The sequence below is a fragment of the Gopherus evgoodei genome, chromosome 5, assembly GCF_007399415.2.
Source record: "Gopherus evgoodei ecotype Sinaloan lineage chromosome 5, rGopEvg1_v1.p, whole genome shotgun sequence".
Classification (NCBI taxonomy): Eukaryota; Metazoa; Chordata; order Testudines; family Testudinidae; genus Gopherus; species Gopherus evgoodei.
Window position 1 is genome coordinate 119,752,193 of NC_044326.1, and position 27,411 is coordinate 119,779,603.

Genomic DNA, 27,411 nt, shown 5'->3' on the forward strand with positions numbered 1-27,411 from the left:
CACTAACCCAGGTTCCAGATCGGGGATTATGTTTAGCCAACCGTGTTCCGCTTTCTCCCAGACCCTGTTGCTCTTTCCCTAGACTCCTTCCTACAACTTCTAACTCTCCTCTCTCTAAGTCAGCCAGCCCACACTCCCTCCTCCAATGGATTAACTGCAGACTACATAGCTCTGTAACTCCCAGACACACACCTGTTCTCTCAGAGGGAAACTGCAGACAATTTCCCCTGCAGCTCTTTTCTGCTGCCAGCTTCCTGGCTTTATATCAGCCCTGCAGATTCCTTCTCAGCTGGGTTCCATCATCAAACAGCCTCTCAAACCATATTTCTCCCTCAGGTGCAGCCTCTCAGGTTAATTCACCTAATTTACCCTGCTCTGCCTTGTTTGGGGGTGAATATCCCATCCCATATGTTACTGTGTTCACACACTGGTCACAGCTCCTGAAGGGAAGACTTGTACAGCTCAAACCATTCATGCCTGCTAAGGAATCACTGTTGGTGCACAAGGTGCACCAGTCTGAGAGGGGGGAAATTGTGTGACTCCACCCTCAGAAGTGAAGACACAGGCATGTAACCCAAAGGGGGTGGGTGCAGAAAAACTAAGCAGCTTCAAAGGTGCAGATAGCCCTGAACTATGACAACTGTGTTTTGGGAAATCAGCAGATGTGGCAACTGCAAGGCTGATCTGGTTTATTTTCTTCTACTGATGCCACAATATTGTTCTAACTCATATATTAGGAATTAAGAGATGGAAAAGAACTATCAGGTCACTCTGCAATTACCCTGTCAGTGCAGGATTGTTCTGCTTGCTTTGCCCACTTTAATTTTACAGGACTCAGGTGATGGAGCTTTCACTGCGAGACTATTCCACATCTTACAGACCACATTGGCAAGGATTTACTTCCTGACAATTGGGCACCAGTATAAATTTCAATGCAAAACCTCTTAGTGTAAACGGGACTCAGATCCAATTTTTTTTATTGTTGTTGGGATGGCACTTATGATTGAAGACTTCACAAAATTTTACCGCAGGCAAATGAGTGAGTAAAATTTGCAAGCCTGATTAAAGGCAATAATTTTGTGTGGTATTTTATTGACATATCCAAGGCTTTCAATTAAGCAGATCATTACTTACTATTACAAGAATTAATTGTCCCAGATATCAATGCTAAAGCCTTATTCAGAGTTAAATCCTACATAGTATACACAGCTGTTAAGCTATTGATTACAGGCAGATGTCTTTTGCAGTGTAGCTGAATTCAAAGCCCCGCTGCAGGAAAAATGCCATATTCTATGTTCACAATAATTCAGTTTTAGATACTGGTAACAGAAGAGCTGTAAGACACAAAAGTGTGGTTGTTGGGATACCTAACGATAACCTAATCTGTTATCTTTTAAAAGAAAGCTAGCTAATAAATCAATACAGAAAACTAGAGCAGCAAAACAAGGCATGGAATTATGTTATCTTAATATTAAAACAAAAAGGTTATTGTCAGTTGTTAAATTGCACCTTCACTTGCAGTGAAAGGAATAACATGAGATTAAATCAGGCTTCATAAGATTCTGATGAAGGGGACAAGAAGGCTGAAATTTTCTGGCTTTGCAGTAAATTAATAGTTAGGATAATATTAGGTCTGTTCCAAAAATGGAAAGCATTTTTAGTGAAAAATTAAGAAAAATAAATAAAATATGGGTTGGTTGGTTTGTTTGAAAATGTGGCAGGTTTTAATTTTTCATTGAAATCAAACAAAAAATTCATTTTCATTCAAAATCAAACATCTGAATTTGATTGAAACAGGAATGATCCACACTCTTTCCCATTTTTGGTTCGATACTAGAAAAGGGGACAAAAGGGAGAAAACCCACAAAATCCAGATTACTTTTTGTTTTGACCAATTCTAAAAATACAAAAACATTTTCAAGCAGAAAGTGGCATGCTTGCCTCAGTTCCTGGAGGAAAACATGAGTAAATAGATTTAATTACTATTTGTGATGAGATTATATGCTCTGTTAAGTATGAAGAGGTTTTTCTGCTTATTCAAACACTAAATGCACTAATTCAAAATATTCAAGTGTTGTTCTACTCTGAAAAGTGTCTCTAAACACAGTGTCATGGTCTCTCAATATTTTCCATAACAAAGCTGCTCTACCTATAAGTAAAAATCCATTCCCTCCACACCCCTGCCCCCAACTACCAGCCCTGCAAACTCAACCTCATTTTTTCCTTTTTTGTGCAACAACACCATCAATACATGTCTTGCTGGCTAAATTATACCCTTTGTTACATCTGTGCATCCCCATTGCACAGGTTTAACCAAATGGGATTTAACAAAACATGTCTGTGAATGATGCACAATAATAAGCAGAAATCCAGCTCATCCATCTGTTTTAACACTACCTGGGCTAACCAAGCTCAAAAGCAGTAAGATGCTTTTTCTATCACAAAAGTCAGTAGATATGACTGAATAAACACAAGTGTATATCACATTAGCCCCGCTAGTTTATGTCAACTGAAGATCTGACCCAAGGAATATTTCTGTTGAGTAAGAAGGTATAATTTTTACTAGGTCATTTATCTCAATGAAACCTCACTTTAAGGTCATGAGGTAAAATCACAGAAGTAGAGAAATTTACAGCCAAAGGGACAATATCATCAAAGTTTAAGACCAAAAATCTGACTTGTGCTAAATATCTAGATTTAGACCAAGATTTTCAAGAGGGAGTAATGACACCTTCAAATCTGTAAAGCACTTTTTGATCCTCAGATAAAATATGCTACAGAAGACCAAACTAATATTATTGTTACTTAAGGCTGACATTCTCAGAGGCGAGCAATAATTCTGAGTGTCTTGATTTTTTGGATGCTTTAAAGAGGTCCAATTTTCAGAAGTGCTGAGTATCCACCTGCTAAAAAATCCTTTAAGATGTCTCAAATTGGGCACACACAAAAAAATCCAGCACCCAAAAGTGAGAGTCATTTTTGAAAATGTTGCCCTTCAGAAATATTATTTTCCTCCACTGTAGCACATTTAAGCTGAGGTTCTTCGAGTGCTTAACAAATATTAATAAATGATAGCCCTGTGAGATAGGTAAGCAGTGCTATCCCATTTTTACAGACAAGAAAATTAAGAGACTGAGGCCAAGTGATTGGACAAGATCAGACAGGCGTGGAGACTCTAGGAATAGAATTCTTATCAGCTGTGGCTCTCAGGCTCAAAGGTTTTTGCCTTAACCAGAAAACTATTCTTCCCCCACTTTTGTCACATCCCTGTCATACTTAGCCAGGCTGTCTGAGAAGGGGTAAGGAGATGCCAAGCAGCAGACAGAAGGGGAGATAGATACTCAATGTCCCAGCATAAGACGTTGAGGGTGGAGAGAAACCCAACAGATGGAGGAAGTAATGACTAGTGGGTGACTGGATGGATGTGTGGTGGGGAGGATGTTTGGTAAGTGATGGATCTGTGGGTGGGTGTGGAGACAGGTAGGTATGCGATGTGAATGTGTGCGTGCATGTGTCTGGAGAAGTTTAGTAGCAGACAGTAAGAGAAGGTTGTGGCAAGTAGTGGAGAAAGGGAAGGAAGGGACAGTGGAAAGAGAAAGGAGGGAGAGATTATTTGGAAAAGAGAATGAAGGAAAAGTTGGGGATAGGAAGAAAGCAGGGCTTTAAAAAAGGAAAGAGAAAGGAAACTAAAAGCACAGGAAGCTAAAATTATTTATGATCAAAGTTTAATTCCAAATTAAATAAGCGGAAGCAAGCAAACAGTGATGGATTTTAGATGCAAATCTAAATTTTCAGCTTGGAAAAGAGGGAACTAAAGGGAAGATATGGTACAGGTCTATAAAATGATGAATGGCATGGAGAAATAAATAAGGAAGTGTTATTTACTCCTTCATTCCACAAGAATCAGGGATCATCCACTGAAATTAATAGGCAGCAGGTTTAAAACTAACAGAAGGAAATAAATTCTTCACACAATGCACAGTCAACCTGTGGAACTTGTTGCCAGGGGATGTTGTGAAGGGCAAAACTATAATGGGGATCAAAAAAGAATTTGATAAGTTCACGGAGGATAGGTTGATCAATGGCTATTAGCCAAGATGCTTTGGGTGTCCCTAGCCTCTGACACCCAGAAGCTGGGAGTGGACAATAGGGGTCAATATTTGCCAGTTTGGTCATTCCCTCTGAAGCAAAAGACATTAGCCCCTGTCAGAAGACAGATAGTGGGTCAGATAGGCCATTGGTCTGACTCAGTACAGCCATTATTATGTTCTTATCTACAAAATGTGACCGTAATTCCTCTCTCATATATCAGTATGCTTGTGTATAACACTGGATACAATACTCAGTTCTAGTACAATTTAAAGGAATTATGAATAAATTTTGCAGGCTGCTCAAAAGATATTGACTTGGCTATTTGCACCTGCTAGTCGAGCCCTACACTTTTGCATGTGTTAGGTGTCACACGAGCTGGACTGAACCCAGGGATTTCCTTCTTCAGGAGATTCTCTGTTCTGATCACAGTGCAGGATGGAACTGCAACTTCTCAGTTGTGCTGATTTGCTTCTTCTTAGGAGCACGACACTTGCTAAACAAAATTAGAATTGTCAAACACTTCCAAGGAAAAGTTTATGAGCCAGACTGAGATACTCAGGGACTGGATTCACTAACAAAGACAAGAAGGTAGGAGGAATTTAAGGTCCTGATCCAAACACCATTAAAACCAATAGACAGAGTCCTCCTATCTTCAATGGACTTTGAAGTAGAATTTAAAAATACTTTAAATATTGTATTATTATTTTTTATGTAATCTCTGTTCAGGCTGAAATGGAGATGACAATTTTTTCTCACTGACTAGGAAGACATACTATTTTTCAGTGTTATCTTTCAAAGCTACTTGTTTTAAAAGTGGTAACACTAATATTTTACTCCTCCTGAGATAGTCACTTCAATGTATTTATATAAGGCCTATACAGAAGGAAAAAAAATATTAGGGGTAATTCTCAGCCTTGGCTCAACGTGCCCTCCCTTTTTGTGCACACAATTTTGCATGTGCAAATAACCGAGGTTGCTATTGATTTAATGTAGATAACTGACTACCAGGCTGCATCTTCACCTCAGATATCTACATGACATTCATCACTCCTGCTTTTATTGTCAAGCTCAGAAGGGAAGGCAGGCTTTTGATAACCTGTCCCTTTATCTCTTGACATAAAAGATGACTGAGAAAGTAAGAGTGTGCTGACAACTACTGCTGAAGAGAGAAGGTACCTACCCTTCCTGACTTGAGAAGTACTGATACACGCCTATTATGCCATTGGGGGATTTGTTTTGCTTGAGCATATCTGGAAAAAAACCCACCTGCACTGCTGTAGGCACAGATATACTATATTATAGCAACCCTCCAGGCATTAGCCATATATACACTCAACAATAATGCCTATGGGCCGTTTTACACATCTGCAACAAAGCAAAAGCTCCATAATGTACACACACACAAAAGAGTAAACAACGTACTCCACCCAAGAAGCGGAGCCACGCTCCATCCCAGCGAGTAGAGCCAGACAATAACAATGATCTGCTTTGTGTGTTTCTTGGAAGTCCACCGCATGGATTGCAGAGGCTGAGTGATCACAAGGTATCGATCAATGGAAATAGCTAATAAAGTCATCATTGAGGTTATTCCAAAGAGCGCCCCGCAAAAAGCATACAGGTCACAACCTAAACAGAAAAGTGGAACGCAAGATTTTTAGTTTTCTAAACGAATGTAGAACTCTCTCTTACAGCCTGATGCAATCAACTTCCTATTTGTGATCATGCTGTTCTTGACTCAAGACACTTCTCTTGTCATAGGAATTTATACAGCCTTCCTGCATCAGTAGTTTATTTTTGTTTAATGGGGCAAATATAAAATTAATATAAAAGTAAGCAGGAAAAATGTCCGACCCTCTACTGTAGGCTATGACTGAGAATCATTTGTCAATGGAAAACTGCCTCAACAAAAATCCAATACAATTAAAGTTACATTTTCCTGGAATGCTGCCCAATATAATGACCTTAACTATACTGAAACAGACATTTGTCTCCTAGAGACAAAAGGATATATCAAAAAATGAACATTGTTTTATGCAGTGTTGTTGTAGCCGTGTTGATCTCAGGATATCAGAGAGACAAGATGGGTGAGGTTCTCTCTTTTATTGGACCAACTTCTATTGGTGAGAGAGAGAAGCTTTTGAGCTACACAGAGCTCTTCTTCAGGTCTGGGAAACTTTACTCAGAGGCTAAATCTACACTGCAATTAAAAACCCATGGCTGGTCCAAGCCAGTTGATTCAGGCTCACACTTGAGGAGCAGGGCTATTTAATTGTGGTGTAGATTTTTGGACTTGGGCTACACCCCAGCTTTGGCACCCTCCCACCTTGCATGGTTGTACAGACTGGGCTCCAGTCTGAGCTTCCACACTGCAGTTCAACAGCTCTTCAGCCTGAGACTCGTGAGCCCCAGTCAGCTGGCACAGGCCAGCTGCGGGTTTTTAACTGCACTGTAGACATACCCAGAGTGTCACTGTTAAATACTAAATACCAGGTGGAACAGATTGTTTAGCATAAGTAGTTAATGCCTATTTCAAGGGACCATTTAAGGTGAAGTGGCCAGTTAACACCTCTCCAGTCCAGAGGGAAAGGGCCACCCAAATACCCTGAGAGAACCTACTTCAATACAGAAATAAAACCCCTCCAACTGCCACCCCACATTGGAATCCATGGGGGATATCAGCAACAATTAAAACCCATACTCAGTGAGGACTACATTGTGAAAGAAAGGAAATCAGGATGAACACCCTCTTCAAACAACCCTCCAATCTCTCCAAGCTCATCATCAGAAGCAAGCTCCCCATAGACCAGGACCACACCAACTTACAGTGGCACCAGACCTTGCTAGAACAAAAAATGCAAAACCTATAGACCAGTGGTAGGCAACCTCCAGCCCATCAGAGTAATCTGATTGCGGGCCACGAGACATTTTGTTGACATTGACCTTCTGCGGGCATGGCCCTGCACAGCTCCCATTAGCCGCGGTTCACTGTTCCCAGTGAGTAGGAGCGGCGGGAAGCGGCGGCCAGCACGTCCCTGTGACCCACAGCACCCATTGGCCGGGAACGGCAAACCACAGCCACTGGGAGCTGTGAGGTCCATGCCTGCGGATGGTCAACATCAGCAAAATGTCTCGCGGCCCGCAATCAGATTACTCTGATGGGCCGCATGCAGGCAGCAGGCTGCCCACCTCTGCTATAGACTTATCTTCACTGTTATGATGATCAACACTCCTCACAACACACCTTTCAAGATCCATGGGTCCAACACATGCCTATCACAACATGTGGTTGGCCTCATCCAATGTATTAAATGCCCCAGTAACAACTAGGTGGGTGAAATGAGAATCACTATGCTTGTCAATGAATTCACATAGGAAAATGACAAAAGACAAAAAACGCCATATCACCTTTCACTTTTCACAAAATGATTGCTCTATATCTGACTTCACAGCCCTCATCCTCAAAGGAAAAAGAGACACCTTCAGATGGAGAGCCTGGGAGCTTAAATTCATAACTCTGCTAGACACTAACAATCATGGACTGAACACAGACATTGGATTTATGGCTCATTTAAACAATCTGTAAACCACTTAATCCTACGCAGTGGTGCTGGAATTCTTTTAGTAGTGGGCCCTGTCCTCCCCCGACCTCCAAGCTGGGGCTGGGAGCAGGGACGTGTCTCCAGGAGAGGGGGACCCAGACAGAGGTAAGGGGGCTGAAGATGGGGCCACAGCTGAGGGAAGGAGTGGGAGCAGGGTCAGGAGCGGAGCCCCAAGCCAGCAACCAGGACCTGCGTGGGGGCAGCAACTGGGAGGCCCAAGAAGGAGCCTGCGTAAAACCTCGGGTGCTGCAGCACCCTCTGCATCTCTAAGTTCCCATGCTCTCCAACCCAAACTCTTTTCCCAACCCCTTCCCCATATGACTGGAGAGAGATTAATGGGCACATCACCTTTAATGTTCCCTTGAAATATGTGTTAACTACTTATGCTAACAATTCATTCCATCTTGCATTTCACCGTGACAAGCTAGTACCTTTCCCAGACCCGAAGAAGAGCTCTGTGTAACTTGAAAGCTTGTCTCTCTCACCAGCAACAGTGGTCTAATAAAACTTCACCCACATTGTGTATCTAACTTTGTTTTATATGAATGAAAAATGCAGAGGTGCTTTTGACTCCATGCCATTTTAAAAGCCTATATGGAAAACACAGCCACTTGTCCTATGAAATATGGTACACAATGTTATTTTAAGTTACAATTTTCACTTTGAGTCAGAATTTTTCTTTTGTATATTGTCTAAAAGACAAAGACAGAGTTGCAATTTGAATAATTTGACCTGGAAATCAGTGTCAAATAGTTGTTTCTTAGGATTGTCTGTGACATCGTGTCATCACACATGATGGTACACTAGAGAAACATGATGGTATGCTAGAGACAGCACATAGTTCAAAATGACACAGTTGACACCAAAAGTAATCATGTCAATGTCAGGAGCATGGAGTTAATGGACCAAATCCTTCTTGCCTCATTTATGCAAACTGTCCCATTTATGATCATGGGATGACCTTTGTAAGCATGGCAGGCAGGATTTGTCTAGTGAAGTGGGAGAGACAAATAATACTGTGAGCCCAATGAATACATCTCCTCTGCTGGTACTAAATAGGTTGTTTCAGGACCTGATTCACCAGTGTGCTGCTACAGTTTTATGCTGATTTAATTCAATTGCTATCAACGGAGTTATGCCAGCCTAAAAGCAAAACTAACACAATTGTGAATCAGGCCTTTAATCGGAGCTTGCAATATTTTCAAAAGAAATACAATTTAGATGTCACATGTTCCTTGTTTTGGGGAAGAGAGAAACAGCTGAGGCCATCATTTGGCTCTCTTATTCAGTGATTCTTTTTACTGATTGAATGCTCCCGGGGCCTCGCACTGGGTACCGGGTATACATTTCTAAACAAATAAATACATAATTCACTGTCAATCAAGAAAAAGAAAAAACTCTATATATGCCTTAACAAAACTATCCTACCTATTATTCTACCCATCATCAAGCATGGTAACTGGCCTCATATGCTAAGTGGTCATGTGATCACTATGGTGTTGCTCTTGAAGCCAAAGGTTTGATTCCTTTCATTCAAAGAACTGGAAGGGGAAGGAACCAAAGCTCTAAAAGACAAGAGGGTCGGAATTCAGTGACTTTGCGCCAGTCCTGTTGGTTGATGATGTCAAGACTCTGGCTTGTGCCTCAAGAGTCTTGATGCTGCTGCCTCCATGCCACACACTGGTGGCTAAGATAGGTTCCCATGCAGAGGGATATATGAAGTAGTATTGAAAAGTACCTATTTCTCCAAGTATCCACTCTTTGCGCAAACTGTTGATAAAGCAAATGGGGGCCTGAGAAGCAGACATCAGGAAGTCACTCACAGCCAAATTCATTATAAAGTAGTTTGGCGGTGTCCTCAGCTTCTTGTTGCTTAAATATAATAAAATAAATAAAATAAATAAATAAATGCATGCCAGACAGTTCAGTTTGTTTTTACTGTTTACTTACTCAAAGAATCTGACACTTTCTAGGTTACAGTTTTATGCTTCATTCATCAATCCATTACCACAGCTATGGATGTCAGGATTTTGGAATAATGACTACAGGAAGAGGAAAGGATCTATTTTCCAACATTTTATCAATAAATGTAGAAATATATTGAACACACTCATACTTACCAAACTCCATTTTAACAGAGTAGGAGAGAACTCTAAATTTCCTGAGAAACATGTTATTGCTCAATAGAGACAGATCCTGACGTGCTGAGCACGCTCAGCTGCCATTGACACCAGTAAGTGTTGAGAGTGCTCACCATTTCACAGAGTCAGACCCTAACAGAGAGTACAGTGTCAAAGGCTGCACACAGGTGATCACTGAATTTTTAACAGCTGCTGTGCTGGTTCAGTCAGTCTCTGTATTAGCAGGACCGAACTCACTTTTTTTCCAAGTGATTTTTGATAACCTGAGCTTCAAAGGAGACATACAAGACCAAATGACATTTTATTCACTTGGAGTCTCACATTAAAGAGCTCTTTATAAGAAGTAAAACTATAGACTACATATTTATAATTAAAACAGTAACTGGTGTGTAAAGAGACAAAGGGCCACAAGGTACAATTACATATTTTCATTTCTTCCAACTAGCACTGTAGTATTTATAAGATTTGCCTTACTTGTATGCCAAATTTCTGCCTGGGAGAATTGTTACATCTCAGTTATAAATCCTTGAAGATATACACACAAAATCAAAATGCTGAGACATTTTAACTGCTTCAATGCCACCTAATATAACGGGTACATGTGGCAAAATACATTCACAGCACTGCTCTGTGTACCTACTGTCATAAACAGATAGCTAAGGGTTAATGTCTCTTTCACCTGAAACACCTGACCAGAAAACCAATCAGGAAACCGGATTTTTTCAACTTTGGGTGGAGGGAAGTTTGTGTAAGAGTCTTTGGTCTGTCTGCCTGTTTCCTCTGAGCTTTGGAGAAGTAGTTCTATTTTCTAGTCTTCTGTTTCTAAGTGTAAGGACAAAGAGATCAGATAGTAAGTTCTATGGTTTCTTTTCTTTGGTATTTGCATGAATATCAGTGCTGGAGTGCTTTGATTTGTATTCTTTTTGAATAAGGCTGTTTATTCAATATTCTTTTAAGCAATTGACCCTGTGTTGTATCATCTAATACAGAGAGCGCATTTGTTTGTATTTTTCTTTCTTTTTTATATAAAGCTTTCTTTTAAGACCTGTTGGAGTTTTTCTTTACTTCAGGGAAATTGAGTCTGTACTCACCAGGGAATTGGTGGGAGGAAGAAATCAGGGGAGTTCTGTGTGTTGAATTGGCTAGCCTGATTTTGCATTCCCTCTGGGGAATAGGAAAGTCCTTTTTGTTCCCAGGACTGGGGAACGGAGAGGGGGAATCACTCTGTGTAGTTTCACAGAGCTTGTGTCTGTGTATCTCTCCAGGAGCACCTGGAGGGGGGAAGGGAAACAGGATTATTTCCCTTTGTTGTGAGACTCAAGGGATTTGGGTCTTGGGGTCCCCAGGGAAGGTTTTTCAGGGGGACCAGAGTGCCCCAAAACACTCTAATTTTTTGGGTGGTGGCAGCAGTACCAGGTCCAAGCTGGCTAATATAACGGGTACATGTGGCAAAATACATTCACAGCACTGCTCTGTGTACCTACCGTAATGATCACAGATGGGTTAATATTGCAATAGAATATCTTTATGATTGTCTTCAACAAAGAAACTGAAGCAATTTATAACTACAGCAGCTCCTTGTATCTGACCCCTCCATTGTAAAAAAGTTCGTATTCAATGCTGATTATACTCTCCCTTGGCTTCTAAAATCATTTAACTGGAAAGTGACTGTAAAAGTGGCACTGTGGAGCTTTCATCTCAATGATTTTCTGTGTAGTTTTGCATTTGAAAATTCATTCAAATTTAAGGCACATGCCAAAAGTGGCACTCAGCTTCCCTAAAGCAGTGACTTGTATAGAAAAGCCTGACCAAGGTGTGACCTACATTTTCTGCCTACTGTAAATACTGCAGTCTCCTCTCTCTCTCTCTCTCTCCACTCAATCTTTGTTGAAAATTTTAGCTGTGTCAAGATGCTATCAGAAGATGCTTCAAAGAAGCCATATATACTAACTGGATACAAGCATCAAGTCTGCAATAATCGGCTGTGCTGTTTTCACGCACTGTCATGCTCTGGCCCAAAGACTGACTTCTGAGACAGACCTTAAGCTATGATCTCCCAAGGGGTGGCATGTGATTCTGTACTATAAAGCCTACAAACGCCATTCTATATTAAAGTTGGAGTCTGACTGGCTCAAGGGTCTGGTAAAGAGATATGGAACCTTTCACTTCTGCATTAGGTCACTGGGTTGAATTTATTCCTTTTGGTAAGACCAAAAGTCATCATCCACTGATCAAGAGTCAGTGGGCTACATAAAAATTAATGATTTCAGCTCATGTAGAAAATAGCACTATTACTGGGACCCTGGATGGCAAAGACATGGAGACTAACTACCACATCCTCTCAATCCTGTGAGCGATCCACCCAGAACAGGATTGAAGTCACTGTAGAGAGATGCTCTCAGTACTGTGATTTCTATTGTATCAGTCATGTGGACAAATAGAAGCCTTCTCTTTCTAGAATTTGAATTCAGCCCCTTTCACAGGATTAAGAATATAAAAAGAGGTGACACACATGTCTATCAGATATAAGGAGTACGCAGTATTTTTTTTATTTTTGGTCTCAGAATCCATCTGCAATAATTCTTAGTATTTCAGGATTACATCCAAAGGATGCATATATATATAAAAACAGCCAATCCTGACTGTGCATACTATTAGAAGGGATGTAACAAGATACACTTAAAGAAAAAGTCACAGCTGAATCACAGACTACATGTTAATTTTTTGGTCTTGAACAAGTTTAAAAAGCAACCCCTAAAACTCCATTGACATTTGTCCAATAGGATGTCATCCTTGGTATGTCTTTAGTAAAGCAAGAGAACCTATTTCAGCCAGTCCATCAGCAGCCTTGTATGTCTCCAGTGAAGCTCAAGAATGTTCACTGATTGGAATTAGTAGCTGGAAAGTCCTTTTCTGACACTAGAAAGCTAAAACATGAAAGCAGAATATGCTAATGCCAAGTACGCTGTTACCAATGGTGGGAAATCAAAGATGATGGCACCTGAAGGTTTCAGAATAGAAGAATTTACAGACACTTTCATTTTTCATGACCAGGAGGAATCACTGCCCAGACTGATAATAAAAAGTTCTTAGCTGTAAGAAAAAACACTGACCTAACATGGGATTAAACAAAAATAGAAAACAAATTTAATGTTGAAAATCTCTCAAGTGGTCTGTGAAAAACTTAACATTATTTATTTTAGCTATGCACCCTTCAGAGCATGGTGATGGGTTCAGTATAAGTAATTAATTAATATAGGTTTCCCCCAAAAACCTTTAGATGGTAAACCCTTCAAATCAGCGCTGGCCTGTTTTCTGTTTGTACAGTACCCGGCTTTTGATGACTACCAAAGGATAGTATCAGAGGGGTAGCTGTGTTAGTCTGGATCTGTAAAAGCAGCAAAGAGTCCTGTGGCACCTTATAGACTAACAGATGTTTTGGAGCATGAGCTTTCGTAGGTGAATACCCACTTGCATGCATGCATCCGACAAAGTGGGTATTCATCCACGAAAGCTCATGCTTCAAAACGTCTGCTAGTCTATAAGATGCCACAGGACTCTTTGCTGCTTTTACCAAAGGATAAATACTTACTGTCAATCTAATTTAATTTTCTTTTTTAAAAAAAGGAAGTAAAAACTGAGAAATAAATCACTCGAGTAATAATGTTAACTTTTGTATGGTTCCAATTAGGTTTGGAAACTAACAACCTGCTGCAGTGAATCGATTGTAGGGGGGCAGAGTTCGGACCTTTGCTGTTGCTATTGTTTCCTGGAGATAGTTTTCTCCACGTCTGATTGAACAGGGCAACAGAACTATGCCTGATGACGCACAGAAGGTTTTATTATGGAAACTGGGAAAAAAAAACATTTTAAATGAAAGCAGAACACTGCAGAATGCAGCAAAACGTGAAATTGCTAGAACTGCAGTTTTCACAAAACTAAAACTTTCTTCTGTTCCTAATGTTAAGCACTGCCATGTTAAAAAAGCTATTTTTAAAAGAAAAACTTGCATTATCCAGTTTACTTATAATATATCTAATGAGCATGCTCAGAAGTGACTTTCCAAGAGCATATAGTAATATTACCTAACCCATTTTTTTTCGAACTCACTGGCTGATGGAGCACTATTAACAGGCCAAGTCTCAAAGTTGAGCCATTTTAAAATTTTTGTATGAAGGGCAAAATAGTAAGTGTTGCAATAATAGTTTGCTGTGGGAAAAGTGTAGCCACATCAGTCTGGCTGGCATAATTTAGACAGCCAGGGCCGGATTTACACCTTACGTGCCCCTAGGAACACCATCTTCAGTGCCCCCCTCACCTACAGCTGACCCTGCACCAATATGAACGTGAAACGTATTGCATATTCATGCCGGCCACAATATACTGGCCCATTTCCTTCCTGCAGCAGCCTCTCAAAGCAGTGCTGCCCGCTCCTAGCCCCGTCTGCTGGCGGAGCAGTCCCAGGGCAGCAGGAGCAGCCAGGGCACAGCCTTCCTGGGAAGGCATGAGAACCTCTGCTACACATGGCGTTCCCATCCTGAGCCAGGGCACAGCCCACCCACCCTAGGCAAGGTGCAAAGGGGGGGGACTGTACCTCTTCCAATGGTGAGCAGTTCCTGAGTGTCTTCTGTCCCTCCCACAGCCCAGCATGGCAGCCATGCTCTGGCTCTGCCCATGCAAGTGAATGGGGTGCCAGCCACACCCCTCCCTGTCCTTCCCAGACACAGGGCAGGGGCAGCTAAGATTGGGAAGCGGCTGGGATGCTCCAAGCATTTGCAGCAGCCACCCCTCCTGGCCATGGCTCATAGTGCCCCCATGTGGGCTGACTCAGATGCTCACCCTGCTCCAGCCCCGCATGCTAGGCAGCCACCAACCTGTGCTAAGAGATCACTTTTAACTTTTAGGCATCCCTACTGAGCCTAATTGGAAATTTGGCCCTGCAGACAGCTCGCTGTGAGCAAAAGAGATGATGAAGCCCTCAGACCTTAGATGGGAAGGTATAAAAGCTGCAAGTGCTGGCTCCACACCGTGCTCTGCTTGTCTCTCCTGATGAAAACTTTCTCATAGGTGTGAGGCTCTTGGCATGGGATAGGATGACCACTTCCCTGTGCCATTCTTCTCCACTAAACCAGCCCTCCCAGATGGGTGTGAAAACACACAGCCGAGTGACATACATTTTGCTGGCCTAAACGCTGATGTACACATCGCTATGTCAGTGGGAGATGCTCTCCTGCTGACATAGTTACCGCTGCTTGTTGAGCTGGTTTTATTACGTCGACGGGAGAGCTCGCCCTGCTTCAAATTGTCATGAGCCATCAAAGTATAAATACTGTCTGCCTGCAGGCATGGAGAGCATTGATGGCATAGCCTTATTTCATGTACCAGGGCGCTTCCTGGATCCAATTTCCCCTCCCCTCCCCCAGCACCTTCGGGTGACTGTCTGAGGCAGTCTTGACAGTATCTTTTACATATTCTTGGGTGGTAGAGGGTGAAGGGAGTCAGGGAGAGCGAGAGAGAGAATATAATGGTGCAATTAAGCATTTCTTCAAATCTGTAAGTTTAGTCCATCACAAAACAAGTACCACGTGTTTATTTTCTCATAGTTTTGAATTACTCAAAGAAAAAAGTACTTACAGTGATGCTCCTAGTGATGATATGTACATGGCCTTTTCTGCATTTTACATCAACAAATATGTGCAGAGAAGAAACTGATTCAGACTGTTCTCCCTCACACAACACACACACACACTTCTGTACAAGCTCAAGTCATTGGGCTTGCTGAATCAACCATATCTGGAACTGAATTTCTATACCTGTAAAATGCATAGAGAACTAAAAGGTTTCCTATAACTCCAATAGATCCAATTATAAGAACACAGGTTCCAATAATGTAAAGGATATGATCAGGAACTTCTGCTTTTGTCACAGTGTGGTGATGAGTTCCCATATCCAGGATCTGGAAAGAAAAGCAAAGGAAAAATAAAAAAAAGTTACCAAAATCAGTGCTTTTAATCAAGGGGACAATTTGTCTATACACTATGTATTCCTAAACACATGCTACAAATTAAGCCAGATTCTTACATACCTTACTTTTGTAGGGCCGTGTAGAAAATTTGGCCTTGCCATTGATAACAGTATATTCGTACTATGCATAAACAGAGCACTTCATTCTCCAAGCCTCTCTATCTAGCACCTTTCACAACAGCATACACAAGTGTAAGGAAAAAATGAACTACTGGATTATGTGAGAGATTGCAAGAACAGTCTCACATTTAAGATAAGAAGCAGGTGCTAAATATATCTAGATACTTACTTCTTTGCTGGGGGACATGTGGATAAAGTGAAATAATATGGAATTTAAAGGAGAATTCCTAATAAAATTCTCTTATTTATATTATTTAATATTTACGTCAAGTGCCACGATGCTTGCAAATCACTACCTATCTGGATGGCAAGCTGAGGCCTCTACTTGTCTGTGAAGCTTTGTAACCTCATCCTCTCAACATCTCCTCCCCCATCCTCTTTATCTGTTTTGTTTCCTGTTTGACTGCAGATTGCAAGTGTTTTGAGGGAGGGACTGTCTTTTTTGTGTGTGCCTGTACAGTGGGGTCATGGTCTTTAACTAGTATTCCTAGATGCTACCATGATACAAATAATAGATTTATACATGTGCATGTTGCTTTAAAGAGGGAATTTAAAGTACTGTACCTGCCCAAAAGGAACTACCAAAAATAAATGCATACAATCTTTTTTAAAATTCTTCAGGTCACCTGTTAATGGAGTTAAATTTCCATCATAATCCTGAATGACCTTTTTTGGGTTAAATAATACAGATTTCAATAAGAGGAAAACATTTTAAAAATTGTTAAGAGGCACAACATACACGTTAGGAATTATGAGATTAATCTGATGACATGAAAAAGGCAAAGATGTGTTGGCATATAAATAGCCATCATATTTTCTGAAACAGCCACCCAATATAAATTAGTGTGCATTGTATAAATGCGACATAAACCTCAATAAAACAAACAAACAAAAGCTCATCATGCCTCTGCTTTTATTAGTAGCATTGCCAACTGTCAACATTATTCCAAACCATATCCCTTCAGTTGACCTTGGGAAGTACAAAGACTAAAGTTTCCTACGTTTCTGTTCACCCTAATCCTCTTGACAGATGGTACTGAGAACTCTACATGGAAAAACTAAAAGAAAAAAGGAAAAACAGCAGCTGCAGCAATGGTTTTGTTAGTATAAGCTCATTAAATAATTCTGACATTCCCATTACTGTAGCCCGTAAGATCCAAACCAGGTGATAATACATGCTCAGAAGGGTCGAGAAGGTTTGGAGTCTTCACCCAAAGGTATCACAGACCTACTGGATTTGAAGAAGGTGAGTGAAGCTCCTCTTGTCAATTTGCCTGCCCCTAGTTCCACAGACCTCTTTCATCTCTTTCTGACCTTTTCTATTATGTATGTTTTTCCCCTCCTACTGCCTCAGTTCTCCACACAACCACCACCCTCCTCCCTGAAATGAATGGAACCTCCAAGGCCTGTACGTAACAAACACGGATAATTGTGTGATCTTGTTAGTGTCACCCTTATCTGTGCCACCCACTGCTATCCTATTATTTGCTATGGTATCACTCATTGCATCTTACCTGTAATGAGACAGTAAGCTCTTTGACACAGGAATTTTTATTTGTTCTATGAGGTGTCCAGTACAGTTTGGGATGCTGTGAAAAATATAATTATAATAGGGCAAGTATGGGATGTGTGGGAAAGAAAAGGGCATTTGAATATAGGGTCTCCAAAGGACAGCAGAGAGCATTAGGAGAGAGATCTTACAGTCTAAATCTAGAGTCAAAGAGGAGAAGCCCTTTGCTGGAAAGCATTTGTTTTCTCTTTAAATAAATTGGCAAGAACTTGGACAGGCTGGGAGGAGGGTTTACACATGGGAGATTACTGTATGGAACATCTTGAGGGTAGAGAAGCCTCACTAGAAGTTGTAAGCACACTGTTGACTCATATTTAGCTTGTGACCCACTATGAACCCCAGATCCTTTTCTGCAGTACTCCTTCCTAGTCATTTCCCATATTGTATGTGTGTGACTGATTGTTCCTTCCTAAAGAACTTTGAGTACTTTGGAGTACTTTGCATTTGTCCTTACTGAATTTCATCTAATTTTCTTCAGATCATTTCTCCAGATCATTTTGAATTTTAATCCTATCCTCCAAAGCACTTGCAATCCCTTCCTGCTTGGTACCATCTACAAACTTTAAGAGTGTACTTTCTATGCCATTATCTAAACCATTGATGAAAATCTTGAACAAAATTGGAGCCAGAGCTGATCCCTGTGGGAACCCACTCAATATGCCCTTCCGGCTTGACTGTGAACCCCTGATAACTACTCTCTGGGAATGGTTTTCCAACCAGTTATGCACCTACCTTAGAGTAGCACCATCTAGGCTGTATTTCCTTAGTTTGTTTATTAGAACAGCCTCTCTCCTAGAAGCTTTCTCCACCTTCTGAACTAAAAAATGAGAGCTTTAAGTTATTATACAGCCAATGAGCAGGTACTGTATTGTACAGCTAACCCATTAGCAAGGATGAGCAGAAACGCCATGCCCAACATATGGTCCAGACCCAGGCTGATATTGATCCATGTTGCAGACATACATTGGGTGATGGCCCTCTTATGGATCTATAAGAAGATTTAGTCCAATCCTGCAAGGTGTGGGTTCCTGCCGTTAGTTCCTGAGCAACCTCAGTGCTCCTTGGTCACGATAGAACACTAGTTTGCTCAGAAACTTTCAAGACACGCTAAGAACCTTGCAGGATTAGACAGAAAATGAGGACCTGGGATACAATGGGTACTGAAGAATTTTTCTAAAAGACAGAAGTGGTGAGTGGATTTGTGACTTCTCTTTTGGATTTGATTGGGTTTCTGAGCAGAAATCTTAAACAGTTAAGAAATCCAGTTAACTGCCCATATGGATTGTGGAAAAAAACCACAGAATTTGAGAAGCTTTCAAAATCATCTCAGGCTTTTTTTTCTTGTTATTCAACATAGACATTTTATACCAGAGTACATGGTCTTGGGCTGTAACTGAACCTCCACAGCAATGGAAAAAGGTTTGGCTTTGGGATTCACAACTTAAATAGGGACAGATTCTGTTTTGTGACTCCTGAGAGGCACAGCACAGAAGACTCATCCCAAGGTCGGGGGGACAAAGGCAGCCTTAAACCATTTTTGTGCCTCCTAGATTCTGAGCTGCTGCAAGGACTGAAATAACATGCTCCACTCTCCCCTATCCACCACTACGTTAATAGCACAGGTTAGAGCAGCCTCAGGGGCACAGTTAATCTGGTCACTCGTTATGATTTTATGCTTATCATGGCAATTGCTTCTCTGTGAAAAAGTGGCTATAACCCCACTTTAATTTACATTTTCTTCCAGTTCCTCTGTATCTGTGTTACAATATATAAGGGATCTTGAACTCCTTTATATATTGACAACTGAATGCATGCAGGTCTAAGAGAATCTAACAAAGTGCGACAGTGGATTAACTATTCCCCAAAACAAACATACAATCTAAAATTGACAATGCCATAGGAATAAATCAGTTATATCCTCAGCATCAGCTACCAGTAACCCAAAGTTCCCTGCACACTCAGCCTCATGACTCAATGTGGGGAGGGAAAATTACTAAATTCAGTTGTTTTGCAATAGGACGTGACAGCTTTAAAAGTGATTCACATGAAGACTTCACAGTGCACAGAACTAACCAATAAAAATGAAAATGTAATGATTGGTGAAGTTTATCATTTTGTTTTGTCTGTTATAAAACTGTCTATTTTTTCCACATGCCTCTGAAGTTTGTCTAACAGAGCCTTAACGTGCAAATTCTACTCTGAAAACTATATAAAAATGGCATCAGATCTGCTTTTTGTGTGCATTCAGAATTATATCTGCTGACATTGATAAAAATATGTTTTACTTCTGTTATTCCTATTAAAGTCAGCACAGATAGGAGAATGATTTGGATTCTCCTCCTTCTTGCACATCACCTGCAGTGTTACGACAGGGATGTCCAGATGGTGCTGTGACATAGTATTATAAGTTATTTTTCTTAGCATATGAGCAAGTTTTTAGTCCCGGAAGAAATGCTGTGTTGTTTGTTCTCTTGTGGTTCCTTTAGGGGAACTGTGGCAAACAGCTATGGTGTTTGCTCTCTGCTTTAATCTCTGTAACTATAGTCAGTTCTTGAGGCAGAGTTGCTCCCTGAGAACTGAGCATTGGTGTTTGTCTGAGAGTTCTGAAAGAGAGGATTGTTTGCATGCTGTTTGCGACCTCTTCTCTTTCAAGACTTGTGTATATGTGTAAAAAAACTAAGTTACACTAAGAATATGCTCTGTCTGCACCACTGATTTCTCCTCCAGCCAGAAACTGACTTGTAAGGCCCCAACATTTGCTACTACTCAGTAGAGGCATGACGATAGTATTCTTTATTAAGTTCCAGTTATAAACCCATTACACCTGTAGTAAGCAACTGAAACAATATGGTGCCACAGATGCTACTTGAGAGCCTAATCTGACCTGCAGAGCCTTTATCTTTGGTGATGGTATGTGAGAAAGAATTACTGTAACTCAGATTTATCTGCAAATCCCAAGTGGACTTTCTAACGCTGGCAATTAGGGAAAAAATATTTTCCATGTAACCATATTTTATCTGGAAATCATTGACACAAACACAATTCTATACTGCCATTTTTTTTTAGTGGCCAATACTAAGACTCAGAACAGTCCACAGAAGATATTTTCTGTTGAGCAGGATAACAAAGAGGACTTTTTACACTGTACATGTATTTTTCCATCTTCCCATATTTGATAAAAAAGTTTATGCCTATTCAGTAAATGAAATTGGTAACAAAATGTGCATTTCCCTAAATCCCTTCTGCACTATTTAAGAATATGCACACAGGTTATTGTTGTCAGAGTTTCAAACATTATTATAAGCCATAGTGTGGACAGGGTCAAACTGATTAGGACCATATGCTTTCCTTTGCAGCTGGTTTTCAATGCAAAGTACTACTGAATCCTTGCTTTGACTGCTCTGGTTAACTGGATGCTCCATTTCTCAAAATGGATATACACAGATGGACAAGCATGTAAGTAATGTGATAGAGGGAATTTATGGATGGTGGGCTGTAACATCGGTGACAGACTTGCAGTACAGATTTTGTGGGAAAATGGAATTAGCACATTTCCTAGACAATTTTCAAGAATACAACCCCATTGAAGTGTTATTTTATATTACAAATAAAAACAATTAAAATGATCAAACATTTACTTTTCAGCATGTCACATGCACCCATCCAGCTCAAATAAATTGTACATAAAGCATCCAAATTGTACCAAAGAATCCAAATAGACATAATCTAAGATGCACTTTGCGGTCAGCACAAACTTATAGAAAGTCTTCCTTCATCTTGAAGCAACTTTGCATATATTTTTTTAATCCACTCATCAAAACCTAACCCAACACACAATAAAAATTATAAGCACAGGAACAGAGTCTGAAAGTAACAACTCAAGCCAAATTAGAAATACAATACTATCCATTGCTATCTACACTTGACTGAATTGGGGGCCCAATCCAGCTCCCATTATCAAAACTCTCATTGACTTCAATGGCAACAGGACCAGGTCCTTGAGGTGGAAACTAGGGCATTTTCCTCATAATACACAACATTGGATTTCTAGTCTTTTTGTATCTGATATTACTTTCAGATGCATCCCTGCAACTGCTATTAAGCTAGTAAGGGTTATGCATTCATATACGAGAGCAGAGTTGTGTACTCTGACAGACCTGATCAACTCTAACATCATATAAACAACAATGCTAACTATTATTATGATTGCTTCTCTCTATCCTCCATGTTTTCTTTTACACAAATGTTCTTACCCCAGGAAAAGAGATGCTGCATCCTGCTGCCACATAAAATCTTTGGGATTTTCTCTTAGAATTTCTGTATAGATTGTTTTCATGTTAAATGAATACATGCTTTAGCAAACACCCTTTAGCAACACTTGCAGAAACTGAGACATGCTAATATACCAAAAGATCTTTTCAAGTTAAAGCACCAAAGTTTAGAGAGAAGGTTCACTTTTTCTATGACTTTTCCAGGCATAATGGAGAGGAACATTAATAAGTGCCAAGTTAATGGAAGAAAGAGCTGGCTTCCCATTGAAAATCTCAACTAAAGGTAAAGTCTGCCATTAAACTTGAGATATTAATAGAAACTTCAAATGAAGGGCAAAATGTTAAAAGTGCTTAAGTGACTTAGGAATCTACATTTCATTGAAAGTCAGTGGGGCCTGTGCTACTAAATGCCTGGGGTGCTCCCATTGGTACTGCAAACCTTTGGTGTAACATATTTCCTTCACCCAACCTGCCCTCCAGTCCCATACTCCCATCACGGCCTTCCCAGATTCTGTAGCCCATTCTTTCAACTTCTACAGCTGCCTGGCCTGCCAGCTCACCACGGGTCCTTTCCACCTGACCTCCAGTCAGCCTCTCCCCTTCACAATTCCAAACTAGTCTACCCACCCCACTCTCAACCAGGTTCACAGGACGTGCTCCCTTCCAATATTTCACCTGATCCCTCACATCCCACCAGTCCAACCCACTGCTACTACATCCAGCTGCACGCCTTGTGATTGCCACTAACTGACCCTTCTTCTCATCTCTCACTCCAGCAAATCCTCAAGATTTTTCTATTCTACCTGACAAGGCAGCTACAAATTCAGGCAAGATTGCTTTTTCCCCAGCCCTCCTCCACTTTCCTGTTATTGTTTTCAGAATGTGCACACAAAGAGCTGGAATTCTGTCAGTAAGCATGGTACAGAATATATAGAAAAATCCAAGAAATCCTCAAAATAAAAAACAGATGCAATAAAATGTATTTAATAATGGGTAAAAATGACTATCGCCTTGTCTCAGAATATACTAAAAAGACTTTCCAGCTGAGCCTTGTTGGCCTGTCCTGCAGCAGAAGCCAGCAGTCAGCCAGAGAAGGACCCACTCCAGCCAAAAAGGAAAGCTAGTGGCTTCCCAGTGAAGGACAATAGTCCTTCTGATTGACCTACATCTCCACCAGACAGCTACGGCTTGTAGGAAGACGGGGAGTGGGGGGGCATTTTTTGTTATTTTACTTAGTTTATGGGCATTTCGTATCCGATTATTGCTGTAGGACTGGCTACTTATTCATTTGTTCGCTACATCACTAATTCCTTTGCCTGTCCTCTTTCCTTTCTTTTAATTTACCCCTCTCATTTCTGGGAATAAAATGTTGTTTATCTTTATCTATTGGGCCTTGATTTCCTCTCATCATGAACAGTAACGTCCTAGAGGCCACAGGGGCTGTTTGGTTTTGTCTGCGGCCAGTAGGTAGAGGCACTGGGCCCCAAGAACCCAGGGCCCATTGGTCATAAGGTGGACCACAGAGCCACTTGGAGGAACGACTCTACTATGCTTGGGGATCAAGGCTGCCCCAGAGGTGGAGTATATACTTACATCATAAACAAAATATATTTTCCAAGGTCCTTGATGTTCCCTTCCAGAACTAACACTATAACAATGAACTTCAAATGCAGGAGATATACTGTCAAATCCAAGTGCCATGTTCAATTTCTTAAGAACTTTTGAGGAAGACAACACTGTTGGGTTAATATAGAGTGATGAGAATAAATGTAGAGTGGTCTTTTTGTGAAATAAGACATTGCAGGTTATACATGGAAAATCTCTGGTATCAAAAGAAAAAAAATCTTCTAAAACCTTGCCAATATTAAAAGAATATCCCATTATTTTAAACTTGTACTTTTATAATATTATTTGATAATTATAGTGCCCCATTGAGCTAGGCATTGTATCTGTATAACCTGGGCTGAATCATGGCTCCTTCAAGTGGGAAACTTGGAGATTTTCCTGTGCTATGTGACTTCAAATACTATTTATATATTCAATGTACCAAGTAAATGCAGAAGTTTATAATATTTTAGTGCTAGAAGATGTTAATATACGTGTTACAGGGCGCCTCTGTTGCTCCCCAGTGTACTTAATTGCCTGGCCAGTTTGCATAGTCACAAACACACATTAAGTTTCACCAAGCATGTATTTACTCTTTCGTTACAAAGCAACATAGTATAATGCAAGCTTGCAGCAAAAGGACTCTTCCACGCAGCCTTCACTCCTCAGCTGGGGCTCACCCTCTGAGCTTTCCTTCTCAGTCCCCTACTTCCTGTTCCTTCCACTTATATCTCCCCAATTAAATCATTAGCCCAGTGATTACCACCCAGGTAATCATAATCCACCAACAGAAAGTATTTAATTGCTCATAGCTAAGCCTGTATCTTCTGCAGCAACATCGATGACCAAGGTGCTACTAATAGTGCCCCATCACAATACTGTCAAAAGAAACCAGACTGTATGCCAATATAAAAACAAATCCAAGCAAGACATAATATGGACTGACATATATTTGTCCAAAGCCATTTGATTCTTCTGTTTCCTTGGCTTGTTCACTAGACTCCAGCTTTTTTGGCACCAAGAAAAGCCCTAGCCTTAGCTGGTGATTCATAAAAATGTTACCATAAGTTCTAATGATTGATGGAATTTATTTTATGATATCTTTAGGTTACATGATGGATAAGATAAAAGGCATTCTAATCTGGTCATTATTAACAACAGCTGTAACAACTAACAATTTTTAATGAGTTAAAAACATCTTTCAATAGGTAATTATTTCATCCATTACAGAACCCATGGGCAATAACACATATTCCTTATCAATCCCCTTGTTATGTTTATAGCATACTTTTGTAGACACTTTGAGGGTTTTTTCCCCTGGACACCTAGACTATATTAATAAAGTAAGGGTAAAAACAGCGGTTAAAAGATTTCACATATTCCATTATTGAGTTCATTTTCCCTTCACCCATTAGGCTCAATTGAAGGATAAAACTTTTAAGATTAAATATATATAGGGCAATAAATATATAGATACACAAAATAAAAAGCTTTTGGTTAGCACATAGAAAATTATGAGAGTTTAACATAGAAAAATGAAAAAAAGTGAATATTTACTAACATACTGAACTTCTTACCAATTTTGGATAACCCAGAAAGCCATGGCTGCAAAGAATGTTCTTTTCTACCTATCACTCTCCAGGAAATGGTGGCATATTCTGGCAGATTCGAACTTGGTCATGGTGTTCATGCATTTATGATTTCAAGACTTCACTATTGTAATACAAATCTAGGGATGACACCACTGACCTGAACAAAGCTCCAACTGGTTCAGAACACAGCAGCATATTTGCATAACAGATGATCCCCAAGGGCATTTCCACCTCTGCACTGGCTCCATACGAATACCACATCAGACTCAAAGTTTCAATCTTTATCTTCATAGCTCTCCAGGTGACTGGCCCAAGTTACCTGAGGATCTGCCTCACAAAGCATCATGATCATGACCACCCATGACAACTCCATTCCACTGGAACCTAGGAACTGTTCCCTTCAAGAATGAAACTTGTGTGACCAGGAAACAGAATTCCCTAGGTAACCGGCTCAGGACTGTGGAACTCACTTTCAGGTGAGATCAGAATGACGACCAACCTCAGAGCCTTCAGACCAAAATGATCTTTCTCTGGCCTATCACAATACACAAACAAAAAAAAAGTCCTGTGTATTGTCTGGATAATGGAGGGGAAAACCAAAGAATTGTGTATGTTCACTTTAATGCATTTGTAAAGATTTCATGCACTACATTGATTGAAGGTGCTGTATAGATAGATTGATGTGTTAATGTTACCAAAACCCAGAGATGGAATTACAGTTTTATAGGAAGAATTATAGTGTATTCATCACCATCATTTTGTCTTATTCCATTTAACCTATGTAAGCCAGTGGTCTCAATGAGCTTTCCCCTGCCATCTACTGATGAATTGGGGGAAAAGGGCTCTGAGCAGACCACATTTGAATAGACACCTATTTTGCCTAGATACACCAGGAGTGGTGTTTAGTTTCCCCAGGTTTCTGGGTGGAGGCTCGAGCTGATTCTGTTCTATAATGTTCAGACGAAACTCTATACATTTAACCCACTCCTTGTTGCTATTGACACCACCTGGCAGAGGGGTTATTCTTGTAGCAGTTTCTCTCACTGTGGCTTTAATTCCATAGGCATTAAGGGCCAGATTTTCAAAGGTTTTTAGGTACCTAAAGGTGGGATTTTTCTAAAGTGCCTAAGCAGGTTAAGTACCTAATTCTTTTTGAGTTCAGTGGGGTTAGGTTCCTAACCCGCCTAGGCACCTATCTGCATATTGAGATGCCTAAATGCCTTTGAAAATCTGTCCCTAAGTGATTTTTATATATTTAAAACTTTGTATGGTCTTAGGCTAAATAGCATACTATCCAAGTAACCTTTGGTTTACGGTCAATAGAACCTTCAGCAGCAGTGCATAATGTTATCAGTCTAGAAGGCTGAATCAGCAGTTTGTCAGGAGATGAATCATGCTTATTTACATGCAAATTTATATAGGATTTTAATCTGAGAAGAGCACACACAGTTACTTGTTTTTAGTTTATATATTTAAATTTCAAAACTATTCTCCTCCAGAAGACAAAAGGACCTCTAGGGTGAATTTGTAATTAACATGTTGAAGGTCTAGGTCATCCCTTGGTGCAAGCAGATTATGTTGCATTGCCATGGGGAGAAAGAGTTTTTTGGAGAATAAACAAGTGTTTCAGGCAAATTTATTTGAAATTAAAAAAGCTAACAGTATAGAAAGTATAAAAGTAAAATGTAGCACCAAAGATACTTTATATAGGAAGTTTCAAACAATGCTAGTAAACAGATAAGGAAATTAAATTTGTGTGTATTTGGGGAATAATTAAAAACGCAAGATAGATTTGTGAGGATGTACTTTGACACCTCTTGTAAGAGTGTCTATGTACATAAATTAAAACTGACTTCTGTGTAACTACGAAAGCTTTATTAATACACAAACACGTTCCTTTTGGAGGGACATGTGACACTTTGCATTGATGAAAGAGAAAGAAAGGCATAGCTTTGAGCTGGAGGAGCATCCAGATAGCCCTAAAGCAACTGTGTGGGGGACATGGAAGAGTCCTTACTCCTGCTATTATCTGGTGCAGCTGTGTTAGGGCTAGGGACAATCTATCCTATAGTAGCAGAATTCTAAATGGGTGTCTGTTTAACTTCAGTAATTCAGGACATTTCTACTGCTCCATCATAATAGGAATTTGGAATCTATGTCCCTGAAACAACTCTTGCATTAGTTTTCCATCATCAGCCCAGAACTTACAACAAAATGGTAGAGAGAATACCAGGATGGAAGCCATCGTTTTCTTTTTTTTTTTTATTTAAAAGATAAATCCAAGAGCTTTACAAAAATAGAAGCCCACAAATTAATTCAGATAGAGCCTGTTTTTATTAAGGGACACATCACGAAACGCACCAGCCAGCAATTTCTGAGATTCCAATACTATTTTAT

At 40.2% G+C, this 27,411-nt stretch overlaps 1 protein-coding gene across 1 annotated transcript in view; it reads right to left on the reverse strand.

The window, feature by feature from the left end:
• The window catches only part of LOC115652164 (melanopsin-like), a 61,289-nt gene extending 37,771 nt beyond the window's left edge, over positions 1-23,518 (reverse strand). Inside the window, exons 1-4 of the mRNA XM_030563844.1 lie at positions 23,411-23,518; positions 15,646-15,788; positions 9,430-9,563; positions 5,515-5,718 (exon numbers count right to left, since the gene is read on the reverse strand). Of these exons, the coding sequence (XP_030419704.1) occupies positions 5,515-5,718; positions 9,430-9,563; positions 15,646-15,788; positions 23,411-23,518 (589 nt within the window). The remainder of the gene's footprint in view (positions 1-5,514; positions 5,719-9,429; positions 9,564-15,645; positions 15,789-23,410) is intronic.
• Between the last annotated feature and the right edge of the window lie 3,893 nt (positions 23,519-27,411).